Source organism: Typopeltis vanoorti, chromosome 15, assembly GCF_054136105.1.
Source record: "Typopeltis vanoorti isolate ZY-2024b chromosome 15, IOZ_Tvanoo_1.0, whole genome shotgun sequence".
Classification (NCBI taxonomy): Eukaryota; Metazoa; Arthropoda; class Arachnida; order Uropygi; family Thelyphonidae; genus Typopeltis; species Typopeltis vanoorti.
In genome coordinates, this window is record NC_143563.1 from 30,240,646 (window position 1) to 30,259,908 (window position 19,263).

Below are 19,263 nucleotides of genomic sequence, written 5' to 3' on the forward strand. Positions count from 1 at the left end.
AAGCCATGAAAGTTTTTTAAATATGTCAACTACATGTTCCATAATAATAAAAAAAAAATAATAATCACTTGACACCTTTTATTCGCATACAAGTAGGCAAGGCTGTTTTAGCAGTATGTAACTTTTGGAGACAGAGGAGGCAGTTCAATCTCCACCAGCAGCCAATCAGAGATAGCTTGCCCAAGGCTATCACTAATTATACATGGCATCCAGTGAAGAGAGGTGGCTGACAAGTGCTGCCATCTTGTGTTCCCTAATCCTAATACTATGTTTACTGTAGGAAAATAGTTCTACAGAAACTGAGTTCTACAGTTGATTTTCTTGAGTTAATGGGACAAAAAACAAGTTTTCAGGAGAAAAAATCTGCTTGTTAGAGATTGACTAACTTGGGAACTGGTAAAAAAGAAAAAAGCTTAGTAAAAGATTCTCTAGTCCAGGTTTCCCAAACTATTTCCGCAGAACACCAGTGTTCTGCAGAAAGTGAATAAGTGTTATATGAAAAATTATCAAAATTAATATGAGCCTGGAATGGTTTTAAATGCCAACAAGTTCACATTTTTCAAAATCAGGCACTCCTTACTTTGCGTGTGGATTGTACTATTAAGGCCAGCAACTGCTGCCCTTGACTGAGCCGCCCATGGTTGTCAACACCTCTGAGCACCAGTAAAGTATGGAGGTATTTATTCTAGGAAACGTGTGGTTACGAGCAAGGTCAATGGGATGAATGCAGCCCATCACACCTGTAGTGTGCACTGTCGCATTTTTGCGATGCAATACAGCCTGCTGCAGCGATAGTGCGCTCTTAGCTTTACATTGAATATAATATGAGACCAATGATACTCGACTCTAACCAAGTTGTTCTGTTATAATTTCAGAATTTGTGAAGTGTTCCATCGTAGGAAAAGTTTGAGAAACCCTGCTCTAGTTGGTGACCAGAATGCTCTTTCTTAAGGCGATCTAGTGCTGTGGACGGCACATGCCACTTCCACTGAGCTACACTGGCACTGCACACATTCCATTAAAAAAATAACTATTTTATAGGATAGGCATTTGATTGTATTATATACAGTATAATCCCAGACAACTTTTAGCCCACATGTCACATGAGATCATTCTGATGTCTACCTCACTGGGACTATATATATATCAGTAGCTACTAGTATTATGCACCACAGTGAAGAATGGAAGATAACACTACAGATTTATAATCCTCTTACTTTTTTATAACCCAGTCTGACATATTGATATTATCCACTTAACAAAGTGCTTTTTATGTGTTAAATCGTACATAATCGTTCATTTATAAATCAAATTGCTGTAATTTATCCTTTCCTTTTTTTATTGTGATTTGCTTTTGAAATAACAAATGTTCCAGTCTTCTATTTTTATTTTATAGCTTGAAATTTATAATTCGCTAATGGCAGCTCTCAAATCATCTACTCGAGCTGGAGGTCATGTAAGTACTCTTATGTATTTAAAAATGTTATATAAAAGGGATTCTTGATTCTATGAAATATTAACACCATATTCTATATTACATATCTGGTTTTAACCATTTTGTTAGCAAGATATGGTGACAAGGAATTATAAAAGGGATGGGGGGAATAGATTTTAATTAACTAAATTTTTAATTAAAATTTAATTGGATAAAGACTAGCATCTTGTCACTTAAAAAGAGCTCAATTAAAAAAAGGATACTTCATACTGATGATGCATGTGCATCCATTACTGATATCCAGAAACCAGACAATTAGTGTAATAGAAATGTGGAAACATTGTGACATGATGAAGAAGCCTATGATTCATTCTGCAGGCTTATATGGGATTATTACCTGTCAGTTTTGATTTTATGGTGTTCACTCTGTTGTATGTTAGGCACATTATCCATGTCACATAATATAGATGTGACATGGTTAATGATGACTTTACAGATATGATATTGATGTACTCAAAAGTATAGAATGACAGTGCAGCTGCTTCACATCTTTATGTTGAAATGTATCTGCCATGATGACATCTGTATCGTTTCTTTGGATAGTCATCAAATTTCCTCAACTTTCATGTACACCCTTTGAGGGGTGTACATGAAATGATATTATGATAGTATTGTGTAATTAAATTTGCATTATTATTTGCTGACATTCTTCCAGATTAATGTTATCAGTCAGAACTTCAGTATTGTTGGATCTTATATTTCAGTGTTCTCAGACCCTTAGAAGACTGAAATATAATCTACTCAGATCTTGGTTTTTCTCCAGATCTTTTTCCTGCCATCACACACCTGTTTTGCAAACTTTTTCCCAATTCTGTTTAAGTGACTCCATACTGCCTGAAATTATTTCTGCTTCCACATTTTTGAATGTGTAGTGTCAAGTTTCTTTCTATTATCTTAACTTTTAATATGATTTTGCCATTGCTGCCACCTGTTCACTCGTAATTTTTCTCAGCACTGTCATATCTGCTATCTCCAGTCTTTGATCAACTACTTTATTTCTCATCCAACTTTTGTATACATAAGTTAAAATCAGTTTGAACGCTGTCTTGTATGCTACTAGTTTTGTGTTCTGGCTAATTTATTTCTTATTCCACATACATTTCTTCAGTTGATTTCCTATCATACTAGCTTTGTATATTCCTTTGTCTATTTTCAAATTTAATATTTAGTCACAGAAAATTGTGGCTAAATAACTGATGTTATGATCCAGCCTGCCTTCATATTTTATCTTTTTATTGCTGATTTTCATAGCAAACTTGTCACAGTAGTTTTTGGTTAGTTAAGTAGTCCTTAAGTCAGATTTATACTGGATTTATTTAAGAGTATAACATCTGCATGAAGTGAAGAACTGAGTTGAATATTTCTGATTTTAATGTCAGGTTTAATGCCACATTTTCTTCAATAATGTGATATGTAGATGGTGAATAACAGTAGAAATAGCATACTCCCTTGTGTGCTATATACCTAATTTACCTCAGACTATTCTTTTATATCTCCTGCAGTTCTAACAGCTGAATTACTGACTATAAATAGGTCTGTATAATATCCCATTTACACTATATAATTATAAGGTATTGAACATCTTTTCTTTAGATACCATATGATATGTGTTTTTACCAGATAAAAATTTATATAGATCTTTGTTATAATTTTGCTTATTTATATGATTTATTGATTATCTTGAAGTAAAAATCTGACTCCGACAATCCCTTGAATCCCTAGGTTTCTCTTCTGCATTTTTTTTTAAAGTTCTCTTCATAGTATGCTAATATAAATCTTACCTGGAACATCCTGTAGAGAAATTCCTCTCACAGGCAGTTTTATTTTCCTTTTTACAAATGGGCACTATGTAGCTCTACTTCAATCATCAAGACTTCAACCTTTTGCTTAAGTCTTCCAAATTATGTAGTTGTAACAACTGTAACATTTTTGTACCCTCAATATTTGAGCATTTCTGGTCATATATCATCATTCAGCATTCTTTCTACATTTCAGGTTTTTGATGACATTTTTCTACCTCAATATTGTTATGTATTCTTGATTGCATTCAACATGATTATTTTCTGTTACTGTTATGTCATTGCTTTTCATTTAGCATTCTTTGAAAGTAATTACTTTAACATCTAAGATACCTTTATCTTCAGTTTTTATGTCAATTATATCATCTCTTATTCCTTTTACAATAGCTTCCAGCTGATTTTGCTGTGTTTGTTATGTTTATCTTCTGTATTGCCTACTGATTGGACCAAATCAGTTATAACTCCTATATACAAAAAAAAGGAGATAAAACAGAATGCAATAATTACGGAGACATCCGCCTCCTCGGTATTCCAAATAAGATTTTTATGAAAGTACTCCAAAAACAAATTAAACCATATATAGAACTATCATTAGGAGAAGAACAAGCAGGTTTCAGACCAGGACGAAGCACAATTGATCAACTATTCATCTTAAGACGGCTAATAGAAAAGACACTAGAGTAGAGTACAACCAAAATTGCTATATAAATTTCATAGACTTTTGTCAGGCATTTGATTCGATCTGTAGAAAAGAACTATGGAAAACTTATAGATTTGTTATTATTTTTATAATTTTGTTGGGAATTCCAAATTCTTTCAGTTTGTACGTACAGTACAGTACGAGTGGAGGACACCTTAACCAACTGGTTCCACACAGAGAGCAGAGTAAGACAGGGATGCAATCTGTCACCAGACCTGTTCAATCTTACACTGGAAGAAGCAACCAGTAAGGCCTTAAACAAAGAAGACTGGAATCAAAATATATGGGAAAAATATAAAAATTTAAAATTTGCAGATGACATTGCATTACTTGCAAGCATGGAAGATCTACAACGAATTTCTGATAAAATAAAGGAAGAATGCATAAAATTTTAATTAAACATAAATATAGACAAAAAAGAGTGTGTGTGTAAAGTAATAATCGGGTCGCTGAATGTGGGTACGATGAATGGGAAGAGTAGGGAGATAGTGGACATGATGAGAAGAAGGAAGCTGAAGATCTTTTGCATGCAGGAGACAAGGTGGAAAGGCAATAAAGCAAAGGAGCTGGCGGAGGGATATAAACTGTTTTATAGCAGTATGAATGAGAAGGGAAGAAACAGAGTTGGAATTATCATCGATAAGGAGCTAAAGAGTGGAGTTTACGAGGTGTGCCGGAAGAATGATTGGATTATGAGCGTTAAGCTTGAGATGGGAGGAAGTGTGGCTACTATAGTGTGTGGCTATGCCCCGCAAGTAGGTTGTGATGATGAGGAGAAAGAGACATTCTGGAGAGAACTTGACTAAGTAGTAATGGGAATCCGTGATGGTGAGAGAGTGATCATCGGAGCAGATCTGAACGGGCATGTAGGAAGGCGATGAAGTGGTGAAGAAAGGGTACATGGAGGTTGGAGTAGTGGTGAAAGAAATGAAGAAGGTAAAAAAATCATAGAATATGCTGTGGCCTTCGATCTGGCTATAGCTAACACGTGGTTCAAGAAGAGAGTTGGGCATCTGATAACCTATAAGAGCGGGGATAGAATGAGTCAGATTGACTATATTATGTGCCGTAGGAAACATCTGAAGGAGGTGAAAAACTGTAAAGTGATTAATGGAGAAAGTATAGCAGCACAGCACAGGTTGGTTGTGGTAGACTGTGATATAAAAGGGGAAAAGAAGAATAGACGGAAGTGGTGGGTACAGAAGAGAATAGAGGAAGGACCAAGGAATAAGTTTAAAGAAGAAGTATTGAAAGAAATGAAGTTACCAAAGGATGTGGAAGAATGGTGGGACGTTAATAGTCAGAATATTAGAAAAATTGGAGAAGAGGTGCTTGGTATAACATCAGGAAAGGGACCACCTGAGGATAAGGAGGCATGGTGGTGGAATGAGGAGGTGCAGTTGGAGATCAAGGAAAAGAAAGAGGCAAAGAAAAAATGGGACATGACTGGAACTAGAGCCGACAAGAGGCATATAGATTAGCAAAGAAAAATGCAAAGAGAGCTGTGGCAAGGGCGAAAGCGAAGGCAGTTGATGAGGTTTATGAAGAACTGGAGAGAAACAGTGGCGAAGCTCAGTTGTTGAGAATAGCGAAAACCAGAGATAAGGCCTCGAAAGACACAACATCAGTCAAGCAGATAAAGGATGCCTCAGGAGTAGTATTACAAAACGAGGACAAAATCAGAGGAAGATGGAAAGAATATTTCCGAAAACTACTAAATGAGGAAAATCCAAGAGAGAGAGGTGCAAGGATGGAGAGGTAAATGAGAGACCGGTGCAAGACATAAGTAGAGAGGAAGTGGTTTGGGTACTGAGAAAAATAAAGAATGGAAAGGCTGTGGGAGCAGACCAGATACCTGGGGAAGTATGGAAAAGTTTGGGCAGTGAGGGCGTGGATATGTTATGGGATCTGATGTGTAAAATAGCCCAACAGGAAAAGATACCAGAGGAATGGAGGAAAAGTATTCTTGTCCCAGTCTACAAAGGAAGAGGAGATGTTCAAGACTGTGGCAACTATAGAGGAATCAAGCTGATGTCACACACATTAAAAATATGGGATAGAGTAATTGAAGCAAGGTTACGGCAGGAAACGAAAATTGGTGAGGAGCAGTTTGGATTTATGCCAGGAAGAGGGACAACGGATGCAATATTTGCGCTAAGGCGATTGATGGAGAAATATAGAGAGATGCAAGTGGATCTGCACATGGTGTTTATAGACCTGGAAAAGGCATACGATAGAGTGGCCAGGCAGGAGGTATGGAGGTGTATGAGGAAGAAGGGGGGTGTTGGAGAAGTACGTGAGGTTGGTGAAGGAGATGTATGAGGGAACAGAAACTCAGGTCAGGTCTAGTGTCGGCATGACAGAAGGGTTCCCTATTGTCGTAGGGCTACACCAAGGGTCAGCTCTGAGCCCCTACCTCTTTGACCTGGTCATGGATGTACTAGTGGAGGATGTCAAGAAGGAGGCACCATGGAGCATGCTGTTTGCCGATGACATTGTTCTATGTGAATCATCCCGAGAGAAGCTTGAAAATACCCTGGAAGAGTGGAGAAAGGCATTGGAGGAGAGCGGCATGAGAATTAACCGGGTGAAGACTGAATATATGTCAATGGGGAGTGACGAGGATATCGTCCTACGACTCCAGGGTGAAAAGTTAACTTCAGGGAAGAAATTCAAGTACCTCGGGTCGGTCATTGAGAGGAATGGTGACCTGGATGAGGAAATACAGCACCGAATAACATGCGGCTGGATGAACTGGAGGAAGATGAGTGGGGTCCTGTGCAACAAGACAGTGAGTTGTAAGACGAAAGGAAAGCTCTATAAGATGGTGGTGAGGCCAGCGATGCTCCATGGTGCAGAGACGTGGCCTATAACCAAGGCACAGGAGAGGAAGATGGAGGTAGCGGAGATACGGATGTTGAGATGGATGAGTGGTGTGACAAAGAAGGACAGGATAAGAAATTACTACATCAGAGGGATGGTTAAGGTGGGACCAATTGACAAGAAGATACAAGAAAGTAGGCTGAGGTGGTTTGGACATGTTGAGAGGAAGGGTGAGGAGTATGTTGGTAAACGAGTGGAGTATATGGAGTTGGAGGGAAGGAGGAAAAGAGGCAGGCCCAAGCTCAGGTGGAGGGATAAGATGACAGAGGATCTTAGGGAGAAAGGATGGAGTCCGAAGGATGCTCTGGACCAGAGAACTTGGAAGAGGAAGGTTAAAGATTGGTGCACCGACCCCGTTTAACATGGGATAAGGCAGAGTGAAAGAAGAAGAAGAAGATAGACAAAACAAAAATTATGCAAATAGGAAAAAGAAACACCAATCTGAAAATTGAAATTGATAGTAAGAATCTAGAGTAGGTAGAAAACTTCACCTACCTTGGAGGAGTAATTGAGTACATTGGTGAAATTACAAAAGATATAAACAGATGAATCAGTCAAGCATCCCAAACTTTTGGATGACTTAATAAAATATGAAAGTCAAGAGACATCAAACAAGCAATAAAAGTAAGAATCGATGAAACAATGGTCCTCCCAATACTCCAGTGAGTGCTGGAATCTCAAAAAGGCTGAAGAGAAAAAATTATTAACATTTGAAATGGGTTAGCTAAGAAGATTACTTGGAGTATCTCAGCTGGATAGACTAAGAAACGAAGACATAAGAAAATAACTAAAATAAGAAAATAACAATAGTAGACAAAATCCAAGAAAGAAGACTGTGACGGTTTGGCCATTGGAACAGAAAGATTACCATCTGAAGCCCCGAATACAACGATTTAAGGTAAAAGATACAAAAGGTGGCCCAGAATTAGATCATCATCATCATCAAATTCCTGCCATGTATCCTCAAGGGGTGTACAGGATATGACAGTACTACATGAAAAAATTACATCATTACTAACTTCCTATCTACAATTTTCCTCCAAATCAGTCTGTTACTTGTCAAGACTCCAACATTATCAGATCTTATATTTCTATCGTCTAAGGCACTTTGTACCGTATCATTCGACCTATACCTTGGTCTTCCTCTGGGTCGTTTTCCTGCCAACCTGGCAGAGAACACTTGTTTTGCTAATCTTTCCTCTCCCATTCTATTTAAGTGACCATACCACCTGAGATTAGCTCTGCTAACGCATTCCTGGATGCTGACAATGTCAAGTTCTTTCCTAATATCCTCATTTTTAATATGATATTGCCATTGATGCCATCTGTTCACGCCTCTAATCTTTCTCAGGACTCTCATATCTGCGGTCTCTAGTCTTTGGTCAAGTGTTTTACTTCTGACCCAGCTCTCAGATCCATAAGTTAAAACTGGTTTGAACACTGTCTTGTATACAGCTAATTTAGTGTTCCAACTAATTTCTCTCTTATTCCATATGAATTTATTCAATTGACTTCCCACCATACCAGCTTTGCTGATTCTGTTGTCTATTTCTATATTAAATTTACCATCTTCAGTAAAAATCGTACCTAAGTAACTGAAATGTTTTACTTGTTCCACAGGTTCTCCATTCACAACACAGTTGACATTTTCAATGATTCTGCCTATTTTCATTGTCTTTGTCTTTTTATTGCTGACTTCATACCATATCTATTACAACAGCTATTCAATTTAGTCAGAGAATCTTGCAGACTTGTAGCGAATTTATTTAGAAGTATAACATCATCCACATAAAGCAAAGAGCTGACATTAACATCTCCAATTTTGATATCAGGTTTAATACCACTTTCCTTCATAATGTGATCCATATAGATAATGAATAACAGAGGGATAATGTACATCCTTGTCTCACACCAGATTTAACATTAAACCATCTTCCTGTACTTCCTTCAATTCTAACTGCCGACTTACAACTCAAATAAAGACCAAGTATTGCTTGTAATGCTCCATTGACACCATATAACTGCAGCGTATTGAATAGCTTCTCTCTTGGCACCTTGTCATGCCTTTTCCAAATCGACAAAACTTAAATACAGATCTTTGTTATATTCCCTTGCTTTCTCGACTATTTGTCGTAAAGTGAAGATCTGATCCTGACAGCCTCTATTTGGCCTGAATCCAGCTTGTTCTTCACCAAGCTTTTCTTCCACAATTCTTCTCAACCGTTTCTCAAGTATACTTGCATAGATCTTGCCAGGAACACTCAGTAGGGAAATACCTCTGTAATTCTCACATTCAGTTTTATTTCCCTTTTTATATATGGGTACTATGAGAGCTCTACTCCAATCATCGAGAATTCGTCCCTCAGTCCAGGCTTTCTGAACTATGCAGTGCAGCCACTGTAAGACTTTTATGCCACCATACTTCAGCATTTCTGGTCGAATATCATCTACTCCTGCTGCCTTTCCACATTTCAAGCCTTTGATGGCTTTTTCTACTTCAAGTATGGATATGTATTCCTGACTGCATGTCTAGTCAGTGGTTTTTTATCACTGTGCTGTCATCACTGCTTGTTTCATTTAGTAGTTTTTCAAAGTAATTACTCCATACTTCAAGGATATCTTTTTCTCCTGTTTTCATGTCACCTTTATCATCTCTAAATTCTTTTACAGCACTCTTTCCTCCATTCCTAAGCTTCTTCAACAACCTCCAGAATATTTTGCCACCTTCTTGATATTTATTTTCTATATTTTTGCCAAAGTCCTCCCATGACTTTTGTTTAGCTAGTTTTACACACTGTTTAGCTTTCTTACATTTGTCTCTGTATTCTGTAAGAGTAAAATTCCTGACTTATTTGCCAGGAAATTTTGATATGCTTTCTTCTTTTCCTTCACTGCCTCTTTAACTTCCTGTGTCTACCAGGGAGTTCTGATTTTTTTATCCTTGCACACAACCTCACCACATGCCTCTCTGGCAGAATCAATCAATGTTTTCTTCAGGGTTTGCCACTGAATCTCCAAGGTTTGATTCCTGTTCTCAAACTCTTTCATTTTTTTTTCAATAATCTTTCTGTATTTTAGTCTACAGTTCACATCTGAGAGCTGCTCAACTTTTATTTGCTTTAAAACTTTCTTACATGTTATTCTTTTCAATATGAAATTCAATTTTATCCTGCTCAAGACTAAATAGTGATCGCTTCCAATTTCAAATCCTCTGTACACTCTGGTGTCCTGCACCAGGGAGAAAACATCACTATCAACAATAACATAGTCAATGAGACTTTTCTTATTCCTAGCCTCTTCTCTCCATGTGAATTTGTGCACATTTTTATGTTGGAACATGGTGTTAGTAATAACCAGTCCATGTCCTGAGCAGAAATCCAACAGATATTTGCCATTATTATTAGCTTTGCTCTTTTCTCCAAATTTTCCCAAAATATTTTTATATGTCTCACAATCATTTCCTACTCTGCTATTTAGATCCCCAACAAGGACCAACTTTTCCTTTTTCATTGTGTCAGTTGCTTTTTCTAAAGCGTCAAAAAATTCCTCCACTTCTACCTTAGTAGAACCTTCTGTGGGACCATAGGCACAAATAAGTCTCATTGTCCAGTTCCCCATTCTCATATTTGCCCATTACTCTACTTGAGACTGACTTCCTTTCAAGAAGATTAGCCTCATATTTTCTGTTGAATACTATGGCTACTCCTTCTTTTCCTTGATTGTCATTGCCTGAATATAACATTTTGTATTTATTGCTCAGAAAGATCTCACCAGTTTTGGTCTTTTTTGTTTCAGTCACCCCTATTATGTCGATCTGGTACTTATCTAATTCCTCAGCTAGCTCCTTTTTTTTGCCATTCAGGCTTCTTACGTTGATAGTACCGATCTTTAACTCTGGTGATGTTGAGTTGCGGTTTGTTTTCAGATTTGTTCCTGTAGCTGACTTTTCGCTATTCGCCCTGGTTCCCTGGCAAAAACAACGGTGACCTTGTTTAACCGGGCGACGCCCCAGCCGTAATTGAAATTTTGTCATGTTGTACCATCATTTTTTATTTTGGTTTAACCAATAAGAATACTATTTGGTCGGCTAAATCCCAAATTGCCAGCCCATCCTCGTTCATTCAGTATCAAAGTAGATACCCAACAGGGTTCACCACGAGAAGGTGAGGATTGGACATTAGGTCAGAAGCCCTGGTCGGTTCTCTGCATTCCTTTAAAGGCTATGTGGAGGTCTCCTCTCAGTTATACAGCTTTGACCCTTAAGCACCCCCCCCAGAATTAGATGGATAGACAAAATAAAAGAGGACCTGAAAACCAAATCACAAAAGTTACACTGAACTGGACAGAAATGGTCAGACTCTTCAGGGACAGACAGAAGTGGGAAGAGTTCATTCGGCCTTATCATCATCCACATAGATGATGGAAGAGAGAAGAAGCTCTTCTGTATTCTTATCAAATTCTTTTCATGACTTCTTTTGATTAGCTATTTTTACAGAGAGTTTTGATTTCTTTCATTTTACTCTGTATTATCTGATGCACTTTGTTGACTTGCTAAGAAATTTCAACATAATTTCTTCTTTTTAAATACTGTCTCTTTAACTTCTTGAATCTACCATGAAATTCTGAATTTTCTCTGCAAGCAGTATGTCTTCTCCACATGTCTTGGCTGAATCGTTTTTTCAGATTTTGCAACTTGTCTTATTAGTTTAATTTTTGTTTTCAGACACTTTACCCCCCCACCCCCCAATATTTGAGTCTATAGTTAATTATTTATTTTATTTATTTATTTTTTTTTCACTCTTCTAAACACTGGTGCTTATCCTGCAGCTTGACAATTACTCCTTTCTAAAATAATTGAGTAAAATAATGGAGAAATTCACAAACAATCGGCTTTTATGCCACCTGGTAACCAGTTATCTAATAATTGCCAGTATTGACTCTGCCACTGCTGTTTGCCATCAGTGGATCTTCTGCATATTACTGGATAGATGCTATGGAAAAGATTATTGTTGATTTCCCTGAGACATTTTTTCCTCCATATTACAAAAACCTATTAAGTACGCTGTCATCTAATGGTCAGTCTTCTGCTTTTGCAACAGCTGCCAGTGTTTTCTCTGATTACACACACATTACAAGTAATGATGAATGAATCTTTATCCTCAAACTCTGGAAATATTACAGAGTACCATAGAGCTCCATTCTTTTACTCACTCTCTTGTTTGCTTTGTTTGAATGATATTCCTTATTTAATTGCAAATCCATTCTACGGTTTTTGCTAATTTCAGAATTTCTTGTTTGACTAACATTGTACTGTACAAATCACCAGAATTTCTCCAATATCCTACAACTCAAATTCTGGTTTCCCAGCTATTCTTCAGTGTGGTCCTGTTGGTTTCAGTGCTTACGTAAATACCTATCTTATTTGTTGAAAAAAAGGAGTGAATTGACAATACCAGTCTCTGGACAGTATGAAATATCTTTTGTTTAGTAACTGTAATCTTGAATATTTCTTATTATAAACATATTACAGGCATCACTTTCTCATCTAAGAATTTAGGTTTTCTCTCTTATTCAAGATGTTACTCGAACAACTGCTAACTGTCTATAAATCACATTACCCCTGTTGAATAGTATTCTGTATGCATTTTGTATAGATATTTTCCATGATTACTGTTCATCAGCATTGGCATCAGGTAATTCCCCTGTTGTGACATTTCATCCCCAAACTCACAGAACTTTTCTCAGCTGAGAATTAGCATACCTGCTCTTCATCCAGTAGGTTGTTCGTCATATCCGACCATAGAGATATATGTTTTGTACATGTCTTTAAGTTGTGGATTGTAGACAAAATCATTGTCTGCACCACTGCCATACTTATTGGAGACTTGAGGTGGCTTAAAAGTTCCAGGCTATTCATGAAACTAGTTGGTTCATTTTTAAGAGTTAGGAGGAGGAAGTCAAAACAGATGCAAGTCATGAGGCAGTGCATTTAATTGCTGGGAAAAAGAATAAAGAAAAAAGTTGAAGAAACATTACAGAAAAGACATAAACTTAGCAGAATGACAGAGAAGATAAAAAAAAAGGCAATACAGAGGACTGTGTGAAGTTATTAACCAAATAAACATGCATATTGATGAAATATATCAATCATCTTAAACTTTGTATCCATGTTATTTCAGTGGAATATCAATGGTATTGCAATTTTAATGGACACTTTGCATCAGTGGCAGCTTTGACATGTACATGTCAAGGCCACTTTTGTTGTTAATAAATTATATAGGAAGTGAGAGAAAGAGAATGGTATGAAATCATTAAAAAAATACGAACACAGTTGAAAGGCAAGATGCTGTCATGACACAGTGAGAAAGCATTTTGATAAGCATAAAAAAATTCGACTTCTACCCTCAAGGAGTGAGTGTACAGCATGCCATAATAGTTCTACATCATTGTTTATGTTATTACTAGTTTCTTGTTTGCAGTTTTGTTCAAAATTTTATTTGTTAGGTCTTCAGTATTATCAAATCTTTCATTTTGTTCTTCTAATATATTATTTTTTTAAAAAAAAATTCCTAGATTATGGTTATTTTCTGAATCTTTTTTTCTGCCATCTTTACATTGAACACTTGTATAACTTTTCCTCTCCCTTATATTTAAGTAACCATATTGTCATAGTTTAGCTCTACTAATCTAAGAATGTGGTAATATTATTAAATACTGTGTCCTGTTTATTCCTAATATCACTTTTCATATAATTTTGCTACCAGTACCATTTGTTCACTCCCTTAATTTTTCTCAGAACTTATCTATGGTCTGTCTCTAGTCTCTTTGATCAACACTGTTTTGTTTCAGACCCAACTTTTGCATTCATAAGTTGAAAGTGTCTTGTAAACTACCAATTTACAAGATACTGGGGGACTCATTGGCAAACGCTGAAGTAAACATTGAAAGAAAAAATATTGTTTGCAAGACTAGAAAGAACAGTTCCATGGCAGACTGAAGAAGTTAGTCAGTCCTTAAAAAGAAGAAACCATATTGAAATTTCCTAGAAAGTAAGTCAGCAGATGCTCTCAGTGAATACAGAAGAAAATGTAATAAAGCTACATATGATAGGTTTATTACATTTTAATTCACCATATACATGGATCACATTATGGAAAGTGGCAGTAAACCTGATATCAAGATTGGAAATATTAAAATTAGCTCTTTACTTTGTGCAGATGTTATACTTCTAAATAAATAAATCCAGTGCAAGTCTTCAGGATTCTGTAAGTAAATTGAACGAAAAATATAATTGAAAGCTACATATGGTAGCTAAAGAAAAGTCACTGGAAGACAGTTGTAAGAATGTAGAAGATAAAATATCACAAAAGTGGAAAAATGCTATAGAGGCTAATGAAAAAGCTTAGATATGGAGAAAAAAAAGAATCAGAAATTGTAAATATGACATAAAAACTGTAGTATAATGATATTTTGGGTATCTGGAGTAATTTCTTTAAAAATTTTAAAATGAGAAGAACATATCAGTGATACTTGAGGTAGAAAAGCATGACAAAACTTGAAATATGGAAATGTGACCAAAACAATCACATATGGAGATACAAAATATTTACAGTAGCTATACTGCTAATTCAGAAAAAGAAGGCCTGATCAGAAGATTGAATTCCTAATGACTGGAATAGTGCTTTCATATTATCCTCAATAAAAATGAAAAATAAAACGAAAATGTGAGCATCATAGAGGATTTTTCCTAATAAGTGCTTTAGATAAGATTTATTTATGCAAGTGTTACTAGAGAAGAGTGAGAACATTTGCAGAAGAAAAACTCAGAAGAATAGGCTGGATTCAGGTCAAATAGGAATTGTCGTGATTAGACTTTTTACTCTAACACAAATAGACAAGAAACTGTGAGAATATAATGGAGATTTGTCTTTGAGTTTCAATCTGGAAAGTACATAATGTAAGGTGGCTAGAGAAAATCTATTCAGTATATTACAAATATATGGTAGATGGGACATATATACAAAAGAGCATATAGCCTATACTTAGTCAGTTGTTAGATGGAGATGGTTTGATGTAAAATCAGATATCACAAAGGTGCATGCTATCCTCACTATTATTCACTATGTACATGGATCACATTATGGAAAGTGGTAGTAAACCTGATATCAAGATTCGAAATATTCAAATTAGCTCTTTACTTTATGCAGATGTTATACTTTTAAATAAATCCAGTACAAGTCTTCAGGATTCTGTAAGTAAATTGAATGATTATTATAACAAATTTTGGATGAAAATTGCAATAAAAAAAGTATGGAAATTATCAGAATGTGGAAAACACCAACTGCATACTCATTGAATGAAGAACATAACAAATAAAATATTTTAGCTATTTATGCATAGTTTTTACTAAAGATGGTAAAGTAAATATGGAAATAGACATAGAATAAGCAAAGCTTGTATGGTGTGGAGTCATTTGAAAAAAATTGATATGGAAGAAGAAAGAAATTAGCGAGACCAAACTAGCAGTATACAAGAGTGTGTTAAAGTCATTTTTAATGTAATGCATTTGAGAGTCGGGCTAGAAATAAAACATTTGATAAAAAAAATTGAAACATCATGATATTAATGGAAGAATTATATTAAAACAAGATTAGACAGGAATTCAGTTGGCACTCATGAATGTGTGGGCAGAAATAAGATAAGGTTGTATGATTACTTAAACAGAATGGAGAGGAAGCATTAACAGAAGCTTGTGTTTTGATTCTAGGATGACAGGAAATAAGATCCAGTGTGAAGATCAACAATCCACCTAGTTGAATTGTTGCTGTTGGAAAGATATAACGTTCAAAAGGTCCTGTCTTTTGAGTGTTATGATGACATCTCATTCTTGGGCAGGATGGCGATGTGATGTAGCATGTTGATATCTCTTCCAGTTTTATAGCTTTTTTTTTTCCTGTAGACTTCAAAAGAAAGATTGCCTTGATTTTCTACAGAGTTTAGAACATCTAGGAGTTGAAGGGATCTGTTTTTTTTTTTTTTTTTCAGTGTCTAATATGAATTGCATTTTATGGTTTGAGTTGAGGAATTCTCTAAAATTTTGGAGGACTTTTTCAGAATCTGGCCAAATTATGATGACATCAACAACATAACTCAGCCACAGTCTTGGTTTAGTATATTACATGTCGATGACTGTTTGTTTTTAGTTGAGGTCTTTTTGAGCAGTTTGGCAGTATGTGGTTGAACCATTTCTTCTAAGATTATGGTGTCTTGGAATATTGGTAAACAGGTTTATGACATTGACATCCAAGACACCATAATCTTAGAAGAAATGTTTCAACCACATACTGCCAAACTGTTCAAACAAGAATTTTGAATACAAATATATGGTATTTCCTTTATCTGCTTTCAGTACTAAAATGCTGTCACTGTTTTGAGGTCCCTCAGTACCTTGAATTCAGCATTAGAGATGCTGCTAGCAGACAGTATGTGATGAACTATTTCTTCTAAGATTATGGTGTCTTGGAATATTGGGAAACAGGTTTATGACATTGATATCCAAATTTGCTATGACTGTAGGATCAACTTTAATTTCTTTTATTTTGTTTATGAAGTCATCAAGGTTTTTTTAATATATAATGTTTTCCTTACATGTGGAGACAGAAGAGTAGATAACTATTCACCAAGGTAATGTTATGGAATTATGGGATCAAATAGATAAATTAACCTCAATTAAGGCAGAATATATTGCATAAAAATATATACTCACATTAGAGAAAAAATATTCACTAATATCATGGGAGTAAAAAAAGAACTAAAGCAATTAGTAAATATAGTTTATCAGTAAATATAATAACCTATCTTCACATATTCTCTCTCAAGCAGAGTAGAATATATTAGCTGAAAGGTTTAATTTTGTCATATCTCCCTAGCACATTCCCAAAGTTGACATAATGGCAAATATAGAGGAATGCTTACACAAAATTTCAAGAGATTCTGCAGATATAATATATATATAAGAATGGAAACCATTCTAATTAATTCCAAACTGTCTGCTAGCAGCATTTCTAATGCTGAATTCAAGGTACTGAGGGACCTCAAAACAGTGACAGCATTTTAGTACTGAAAGCAGATAAAGGAAATAACACTGTAGTTCTGGATTTGAACACATACATAAACAACATAAGAGAACTACTTAGCAATGATAATACTTATAAGCAATTAAGAGTGATCCTTCATAGAGTATCTACAGCCAGTAATCTAATTCAAAGGTCTTTGTAATTGGCCTAAAGAGATCAACGAACAAATTACTTCATGACATCCAGTCATTCCACGTATTTATTGTGTACCAAAAATTTACAAGAGAACGTTCTGTTAAGCTCAAGAAAATTGCATAGAACCCACATTATTTCACACATTAAATATATTGTGTTAGGGACCACGAGATGGCAGCACTTGTTGAGCCATCTCTCTTCACTGCATGCCACTTAATTAGTGATAGCCTTGGGCCAGCTATCTCTGTTTGGGTACCAGTGAAGATTGAACTGCCCACTCAGTCTCCAAAAAGTTAGATAGGGCTAAAATGGCCTCGACTACTCCCTATGTGGGAATAAAAAGGCGTTAGCTGATTTAACTTTTTTTTTAATGTTCTGTTAAGACCTGTCGCGATTTTAGGCATTTATCCACAAGAAGGTGAGGATTACCTGTAATCCTCTCCATCTTGTGGTGCACCCTGTTGGGTATCTACTCAGATACTGAACGAACGAGGATGAGCTGGCAATTTGGGATTTAGCCAACCAAATTGTATTCTTATTGGTTAAACCAAAATTTAAAAAAATGATGGTGCAACATGACAAAATTTCATGCCGGTTTGGGCGTCGCCCAGTTAAACAAGGCCCCCATTGTTTTCGCCAGGGAACCAGGGCAAACAGCAAAAAGTCAGCTACTGGAACAAATCTGAAAACACACCCCAACTCAACATTACTAAAGTTAAAGATCAGTACCATCATAATAAGAATCCTGAATGGCAAAGAAATGGAGCTAGCTGAGGAATTAGATAAGTACCAGATCGACATAATAGGAGAGACTGAAACAAAAAAGACCAAAACTGGTGAGATCTTTCTGAGCAATAAATACAAAATGTTATATTAAGGTAATAACAATCAAGGAAAAGAAGGAGTAGCCATAGTATTCAACACAAAATACAAGGCTAATCTTCTTCAATGGCAGGTAGTCTCAAGTAGAGTGATGTGGGCAAATATTAGAATGGGGAACTGGACAAAGAGACTTATTTGTGCTTATGGTCCCACAGAAGGTTCTACTAAGAGTAGAAGTGGAAGAATTTTTTGAGGCTTTAGAAAAAGCAACTGACACAATGAAAAAGGAAAAGTTGGTCCTTATTAGGGATCTAAATAGCAGAGTAGGAAATGATTGTGAGACATACAAAAATATATTGGGAAAATTTGGAGAAAAGAGCAAAGCTAATAATAATGGCAAATATCTGTTGGATTTCTGCCCAGGACATGGACTGGTTATTACTAACACCATGTTCCAACATAAAAATGTGCACAAATTCACATGAAGAGAAGAGGCAAGGAATAAGAAAAGTCTCATTGACTATGTCATTGTTGATAGTGATGTTTTCTCCCTGGTGCAGGACACCAGAGTGTACAGAGGATTTGAAATTGGAAGTGATCACTATTTATTCTTGAGCAGGATAAAATTGAATTTCATATTGAAAAGAATAACATGTAAGAACGTTTTAAAGCGAATAAAAGTTGAGCAGCTCTCAGATATGAACTGTAGACTAAAATACACAAAAGTTATTGAAGAAAAAATGAAAGAGTTTGAGAACAGGAATCAAACCTTGGAGATTCAGTGGCAAGCCTTGAAGAAAGCCCTGATTGATTCAGCTAGAGAGGCATGTGGTGAAGTTGTCTGCAAGAATAGAAAAATTAGAACTCCATGGTAAACACAGAAGTTAAAGAGGCAGTGAAGGAAAAGAAGAAAGCATATCAAAAGTTCCTGGCAAATAAGTCAGCTTGTGCTCTTAGAGAATACAGAGACAAATGTAAGATAGCTAAACACTGTGTAAATCTAGCTAAACAAAAGTCATGGGAGGATTTTGGCAAGAATATAGGAAATAAATATCAATAATACTATCAATGTAAGAAGCCTGAATGACAAAGAAATGGAGCTAGCTGAGGAATTAGATAAGTATCAGATCAACATAATAGGGGTGACTGAAACAAAAAAGACCAAAACTGGTGAGATCTTTCTGAGCAATAAATACAAAATGTTATATTCAGGCAATGACAATCAAGGAAAAGAAGGAGTAGCCATAGTATTCAAAACAAAATACAAGGCTAATCTTCTTGAATGGCAGTCAG

At 35.9% G+C, this 19,263-nt stretch overlaps 1 protein-coding gene across 3 annotated transcripts in view; it reads left to right on the forward strand.

Annotated features, from left to right (window-relative positions):
• Positions 1-1,416: 1,416 nt before the first annotated feature.
• The window catches only part of poe (E3 ubiquitin-protein ligase-like protein poe), an 801,929-nt gene continuing 784,082 nt past the window's right edge, over positions 1,417-19,263 (forward strand). For all 3 annotated transcript variants that reach the window (XM_090405892.1, XM_090405894.1, XM_090405895.1), the window contains exon 1: positions 1,417-1,456. In XM_090405892.1, coding sequence (XP_090262018.1) covers positions 1,418-1,456 — 39 coding nt within the window. In that variant the 5' untranslated portion in view covers position 1,417. The remainder of the gene's footprint in view (positions 1,457-19,263) is intronic.